At 38.5% G+C, this 7,663-nt stretch overlaps 1 protein-coding gene across 1 annotated transcript in view; it reads left to right on the top strand.

The window, feature by feature from the left end:
- The first annotated feature begins 3,990 nt into the window (after nt 1-3,990).
- Nucleotides 3,991-7,663, top strand: part of alp3 (alkaline phosphatase 3) — a 17,672-nt gene continuing 13,999 nt past the window's right edge. The window contains exons 1-2 of the mRNA XM_056251542.1: nt 3,991-4,104; nt 7,065-7,181. Of these exons, the coding sequence (XP_056107517.1) occupies nt 4,041-4,104; nt 7,065-7,181 (181 nt within the window). The 5' untranslated portion in view covers nt 3,991-4,040. The remainder of the gene's footprint in view (nt 4,105-7,064; nt 7,182-7,663) is intronic.

Genomic DNA, 7,663 nt, shown 5'->3' with positions numbered 1-7,663 from the left:
AAGGACAAAACGTGTTGATGTTCCTTTTCTTGAGGGTTATCTTGCTTAAAGTACGTTCGTTTGTCATGTGTTTGGAAAAACGTCTGCATTGATCATGGACTGAGATTATTTCACACAGACGAGTTTTGCTTTCATTCGTGTCATAACCCTTAATCCGTGTTCAAAAAGGATAACGTTTTTAGTTTTAAAGAGCGATTGCAAATAAGGAAATACAATTTTTATATGGAAAACTACATCATATTTTTTATTTACTTCTCAACTATACATTTATGCTGTGTTTTTGTGGAAATTTGGACGTTTTTTTTTACCTATTTACTGCATAATTACTTAACTAGGCCATAAATTGGCTCATGGAAAAAAATTTTTAAAGAAAGAATCACTTAAATCACTTAAATTGTTTTTGGACATTGCTCTATGTGTTAGGGATAGAATACTGACATCTGCAGGTTTGTGGAAAAACTTTAGAAATTATAATTAAAGAAAGAAAGTGCAATGAACACATATATCCAATAGAGGTCCATATAGGGACTCATTTCTTTTTCACTTCATTTTTCTTGATGCTTCAACTTCTCCACACAACTTTAGGATATATATTTTGTGAATATATATTTAAACATTCTGAAATACATAAATCTATTTTTGTCAAAGTTAGAATTTGTTGTCGTTGTCTGATAAATTTTGAATTATCTGCTTTTGCAAATTATTATACGTACATTTGCAGAAACATTACAAGTCACATTTTCCCTCTCTTTCTCTCTCTCTCTTTCTCTCTCTGTGTGTGTGTGTGTGTGTGTGTGAGAGAGAGTGAGGGAACATGCTCGTTCCATGTTGCATTTGTGAACTTTTTAAAGGGTCATGAAACCCCCCTCTATCAGCTCAAGTCTAGCTCATAATCTTTTTGAAAAATGCAACTTAAATGGGCGTGGATGGCTGTGAGAAGAAGGGAGGGAGTGGGTGTGGCACAGCAGGGGAGAGGGGGAACTGTCATCAGCCAGCAGTGTTGCCAGATGTACGATAATTATCGTATTTGTACAATAATTTTGACCTCTGTACAATGTACGATCAATAATGAACAGTAATCTCAGAGTTTTCAGTCGTTCGTCCAAACACACATCCTACCGCTTCTCTCTCTGACCCCGAATCATTTCACAGGCTCGCCTGCCTGCACGTACACACACACACACACACACAACACGGTGTCGCCCGGCCCGCGCGTCAACACTACACATTCACAACTCTCCCGCATTAAGCATACAATTGATATATTATCGAAATATCTAAAATGTTAATAACGACCGCTTATTTAACAAAATGCAAGTAAAATGAGCAGGGTTACATTTTAGACACACACTCTGAAGGGATAGAAAAGTCCTCAGGACTTGGTACCGCATTACTCGCAAGACGTAACTTGCATTGGTCATCGACAAGGCCGAAGTCCACCATTCTCCAATTCTCGAAGCTCTCTCGGGTAAAATGTTTGCGGCACTTGCGTCCCATGATGGTCTCTCTCCTTTACTACGTGATATCACAGTTTGACATGTCTGTGGAAAGATCCACGTGGTGTCATGAATAATTAAGAGACCGTGTCTTCTCATAGGATATAAAAACTCAGTCTCATTAATAATTATGAGAGACCGATGAGTCATCAACGCACTACACTGTGCACTGCCACGTCACAGCCTGCGATGAAGATTTTAAACCCGGAAGACGAAAATAGCTGGAAAAAAACTAAAATTTAACAATTTTCACCCTACTATGAAATCTAACAGATGCTAACATTGTCTTCAATGTTGTTCAACACACATACCTCTGTTAAAATCTCAGAAAATTTGGTTTAGGGTTTCATGACCCTTTAAGATTTATGCCAGTTTAGTGGATTTTAGATTTTTTTGCCAATTTCTATAAAAAAGCTCTCTGTTGCAGTGTGTGTTTGTGTGTGTGTATGAGATAGAAAGTTCATTCCACTTTGTTTTTATGCTCTAGGACCAGACCTTGATTTAAATGTTTTTTTTTTTAGATTTATGAGAGTTTTGTTTATTTTATTTGCCCATTTCTGCCAATATGGGCAAATAAAATAAACAAAACTCTCATAAATCTAAAAAAAAAACATTTAAATCAAGGTCTGGTCCTAGAGCATAAAAACAAAGTGGAATGAACTTTCTATCTCATACACACACACAGTTGCTGTCACATACGTGTGTGTGTGTGTGTGTGTGTGTGTGTGTGTGTGTGTGTGTGTGTGTGTGTGTGTGTGTGTGTGTGTGTGTGTGTGTGTGTGTGTTTTTGTGTGAGATGGAAAGTTCGTTCCGCTTTTTATTTATGCTCTAGGACCAGTCCTTGGTTTAAATTTTTTTTTTTTTTTAGATTTATGAGAGTTTTGTTTATTTTATTTGCCAACTTCTGCCAATGCTCTCTGTTGCTGTCACATACGTGTGTGTGTGTGTGTGTGTGTGTGTGTGTGTGTGTGAGATGGAAAGTTCGTTCCACTTTTTATTTATGCTCTAGGACCAGTCCTTGGTTTAAATGGGGTTTTTTTTTGGATTTATGAGAGTTTTGTTTATTTTATTTGCCAATTTCTGCCAATGCTCTCTGTTGCTGTCACATACGTGTGTGTGTGTGTGTGTGTGTGTTTTTGTTTTTGTGTGAGATGGAAAGTTCGTTCCACTTTTTATTTATGCTCTAGGACCAGTCCTTGGTTTATATGTAGAAATTTTCAGATTTATAATGGATTTACTGTTATTTTTTTGACAAACAAGATGAAAAAAAAGTAATTTTCAATGTGGGGTCATTTTGACCCCGAACACCTTAAACAGTATTAAAAAAAAAGTGTACACGCCTTTAGAACAACCAAATCAAGCCCGGTTTTTTTGTGCATGTTTAGATAGATTATTTAGGAAAAGTTTCATGCCCCTGAGATGAAGGTAACACTTTTAAAAAATGAAGGAAAAGTCCAGTGGGGTCCCCTGGTTCCCCAAACACTGATTAAGGGTTAATGCAAAGGATCATCCATAATCAGTTTCTGCTGGAGAAGAGGATCGAAACCGAGCCTGTAATAAAACCAGAATCAACATAAGCTTGGCTTTTCAGAGGTGGAGAACTGAGGGTGAGGATTATGATGTTTTTATGACTCAACAGGAGAGAAAGTGTTTTATTGAACAGAGGAACTGTCACATGCGTCTCTATCAGAGTTCACTGTAAAGCATGATCTACTGTGAAGAGTGTTTCATGATGGTTGTGCTGGAGTTTATTCTCTAGGAAGTAGCGCGTCTATTAACGGCTAACGCTAGCGTCTTCAGCTAGTCCGCTTGAGATCCTCTCCTCTAAACTGGTTAAATCTCTCAAGACTATAGTGAATGTTTTATACGCAGTACAATCATATTCATCTGCAAAATTACAAGCACAACCAAAACAATGTTCATCTGCAAAATGCAGTTTTGTTTGTTAACCGCTAGACGGGCAAAAGTTTCAGCGTACCTCTAAATGATTGCATAATACTGATCTTAATTTTTGTTTTAGTGATAAAGTATGTTTATGAGCTGTTTAATTCATAAAATATGCAAATGATCCCATAATGGAACCTTTTAAAGTTTCTAAAAGTGTGGTTTCTATCTTTGATCTTGTGAATATTTAGATTTGATGTTTTAAAAGGTTGTGTTTGAGGAAGTGTAGCACTATTTCTTGTTTTATAAAGTTTATACTTTGATCGTTACTTGTGTGTGTGTTATCTGCGTTATATAAGTGAACCTCTCATCTGTTGGTTTTTATCTCCATTTATGGCCGTTGTTTCATAAATGCTCATAAATATCTTCATATCAGTCACTAATAATCATCAAACCCTCAACGGTGAAGGGTCTTCTGGATTATTCACGCACTTCACATTTACAGTCACTCATGAGTGTGTGTATCAGTCTCCGTTCACAGGCTCATGATCTGATTGGTGGAGATGGTGTTTCGTCACAGGAGGGGTCAGAGGTCACGTGTCTGAACTCATTAATGCAGTGTCTGAAGGTTTCCTCTGATTGTCCAGCTGTGGTCTCGTCATGTTCGGTGTGTGTGTGTGTGTGTGTCCTCTGCTGGTTCTGGCGGCCGTGACCTCTGGATCAGGTACAGCGCTCGTCTCACGCTCTTCATTAGCGTTCATGTCTATTTTTATTTATTTATCTGTGGTTTGGACATGTTTTCTGTACAGACTGTGGGAGAGCCTTCATATGTTTTGAACACCAAATTATTTTATTCAGCAGGAAGTGATCAAAAGCTACAGTAATTTACAGTGTCCTTGTTACATGTACTTACCATAGTAATAACAGTAAATTATGCATAATTACATGCAACTAACCCTAACCCTATAGTAAGTACATGTTGTTAATATTACTCAGTACTAACATATAATTACAGTGTAACAATGACACCTTAAAATAAAGTGTACCCGAAAGATTTTTATTTCAAGTTAATGCTGTTCTTTTAAACTTTGTATTTATCAAATTTATTCATATTCATGATCATTTACTGGCACCAACGCACAATAATATTATGATGGGAGTTTTTCTAATAGTGTATGGTCATACTGTAGCTGCTTTATGTATCATAATATTCAGACAGAGAGCAGGAAAAGAGGCTAGTAGGTGTGTAATCATCTCCAGTTCGAGGGTGTGTGTGTGTGTGTGATGGGTAGGTTTGGGGTCGGGTGTGTGTGTGTGTGTGTGTGTGTGTGTGTGTGTGTGTGTGTGTGTGTGTGTGTGTGTGTGTGTGTGTGTGTGTGTGTGTGTGTGTGTGTGTGTGTGTGTGTGTGTGTGTGTGAATTAGACTGGTCCTGGTAAACTCTGGGGACAAAATGTCACAAAGAGGGCAATATCCAAACTCCTTGTCCTTGTGGGGATATATTTTGGTCTTCATGAGGAAACAGCTTATGAATCATACAAAGCGATGTTTTTGAAAATGTAAAAATTATTACGTTTTGTGTGATGGTTAGGTTTAGGGGTCGGGTGTGTGTGTGTGATGGTTAGGTTTAGGGGTCGGGTGTGTGTGTGTGAGATGGGTAGGTTCAGAGGTCGGGTTAGTGTGTGTGTGTGAGATGGGTAGGTTCAGAGGTCGGGTTAGTGTGTGTGTGTGTGTGTAATGGGTAGGTTTAGGGGTCGGGTTAGTGTGTGTGTGTGTAATGGGTAGGTTCAGGGGTCGGGTTAGTGTGTGTGTGTGTGAGATGGGTAGGTTTAGGGGTCGGGTTAGTGTGTGTGTGTGAGATGGGTAGGTTTAGAGGTCGGGTTAGTGTGTGTGTGTGAGATGGGTAGGTTCAGAGGTCGGGTTAGTGTGTGTGTGTGTGTGTAATGGGTAGGTTCAGGGGTCGGGTTAGTGTGTGTGTGTGTGTGAGATGGGTAGGTTTAGGGGTCGGGTTAGTGTGTGTGTGTGTGTGAGATGGGTAGGTTTAGAGGTCGGGTTAGTGTGTGTGTGTGTGTGAGATGGGTAGGTTCAGAGGTCGGGTTAGTGTGTGTGTGTGAGATGGGTAGGTTTAGGGGTCGGGTTAGTGTGTGTGTGTGAGATGGGTAGGTTTAGAGGTCGGGTTAGTGTGTGTGTGTGAGATGGGTAGGTTCAGAGGTCGGGTTAGTGTGTGTGTGTGAGATGGGTAGGTTCAGAGGTCGGGTTAGTGTGTGTGTGTGTGTAATGGGTAGGTTCAGGGGTTGGGTTAGTGTTTGTGTGTGTGTGATGGGTAGGTTTAGGGGTCGGGTTAGTGTGTGTGTGTGTGTGTGTGTGTGTGTGTGTGATGGGTAGGTTTAGGGGTCGGGTTAGTGTGTGTGTGTGATGGGTAGGTTTAGGGGTCGGGTTAGTGTGTGTGTGTGTGAGATGGGTAGGTTCAGGGGTCGGGTTAGTGTGTGTGTGTGTGTGTGTGTGTGTGATGGGTAGGTTTAGGGGTCAGGTTAGTGTGTGTGTGTGTGTGTGTGTGTGTGTGTGTGATGGGTAGGTTTAGGGGTCGGGTTAGTGTGTGTGTGTGTGATGGGTAGGTTTAGGGGTAGGATTAGTGTGTGTGTGTAATGGGTAGGTTTAGGGGTTGGGTTAGTGTGTGTGTGTGTGTGTGTGTGTGTGTAATGGGTAGGTTTAGGGGTCGGGTTAGTGTGTGTGTGTGATGTGTAGGTTTAGGGGTCGGGTTAGTGTGTGTGTGTGTGATGTGTAGGTTTAGGGGTCGGGTTAGTGTGTGTGTGTGTGATGTGTAGGTTTAGGGGTCGGGTTAGTGTGTGTGTGTGCCATTCTTTCTTTCATGCATGTGATTAAACAGATTCCATCGGTAGACCAGAAGGAGTTTTGTAGCCCGATGATGTCACTGGAAATCTTTTAAAGTAAACCTGAAATTGCATTTGCGACCCATTTTACCTCTTTAATATGCAAAACTATATTTGTTTCAGAGCCGTGCTATTTAATATACTATTATAGTTTTTATTAATATTTTGGATCCAGTTTTCTTTCTTATAGTTTCATTTTAATTAAAAAAAAAGTTTTTTTAAATAAATATATTTGAAAGAATTGGTTGATAAATGTGTGTGTTTGCTTGAATGCATTAATGCAATGTAAGTAATTTTGGATAAAAAAAAAAATGTGTGTTAAATGCATAAGCGTAACTAATATTTCTATATAACCTTAATTTCTTCATCTTATTTCAGTTAGTTGCCAAATCAACATTTCTACTTTTTGCTTGTTGTTTGTTTGTTGTGGTTGTGTTGTTTTTTTTATTTGACTTTACGTCCACAAAGAGTAAAAACAAAACAAAGGGTTCTATTAAGAATGTTGCTTTTAGGGTTCTTCAATGACATCACTGTGAGAACCCTTTTTGGTTCATTCGTGGCACCTTTTTAAAGCGTATATCAGGTGCTTTAACCAAACCAGAACACCGATCTGAAGAACCTCAAGAACTTCTTAATCTCCCAAAATCCGAAAAGCAACTAGAGGAGGAGAACAAGGTTCTTGGTGAAACCCGAGTGATGCAAGAGTGATGTACAAGAGAGAGTTTTATTTTGGCAGTTGTGTTTTTATGCTCATGTCTTGCGCAAAACTGTGTAACTAATGTGTTTTTCTCTCAGTTGAAGAGGAGAACCCAGAGTTCTGGAGGAGTTCAGCTCAGAACACACTGCGTTCGGCTCTGGCCAGGGAAATCAACACTAATGTGGCCAAAAACACTGTGCTGTTTCTGGGAGACGGTAAGCAGAGGCTTTATAAAACTCAAGACACATACAGGTGAATAGATCTCATCATACTTCACCAATTTATCAATCACAGTACATTGCGACAATTGTGTCGCTTTACAAGTTCTCTGAAATATTGTTTAACTATGCAAACGATGCTTTATTTAAATAATTATGCATTAATTTGCATACGTTTCCATACAAAGCCAAGTTCAATTTATTTTTTAATTTTGATATATTAAAGTTAAAAGTTTTTACAGAGGGGATTTTGGATATTTTTAGCATTCCATAAATTAGAAAAATAAAAGTTTTAATGCTCTAGGTTAATGATATTTTAGTATTATTTGTATATAATTGTTTTTATTAATATTTTTTTTAAAGGTAGAAAAAACGTTTTTCACAGTGTTTTAAAAAATAGAATTTTAAATATAAACCCTCTGTTAAAACATCAGAGAATAGATAGGGATTTTTTTTTATGTTTTATAATAGATTTTTAT

This window comes from Rhinichthys klamathensis, unplaced genomic scaffold (genome assembly GCF_029890125.1).
Source record: "Rhinichthys klamathensis goyatoka isolate OS25496 unplaced genomic scaffold, OSU_Roscu_1.1 h1tg000084l_1, whole genome shotgun sequence".
Taxonomy (NCBI): domain Eukaryota; kingdom Metazoa; phylum Chordata; class Actinopteri; order Cypriniformes; family Leuciscidae; genus Rhinichthys; species Rhinichthys klamathensis.
Note: the sequence above shows the minus strand (reverse complement) of the source record. Positions and strands in the feature narration are given on the sequence as shown.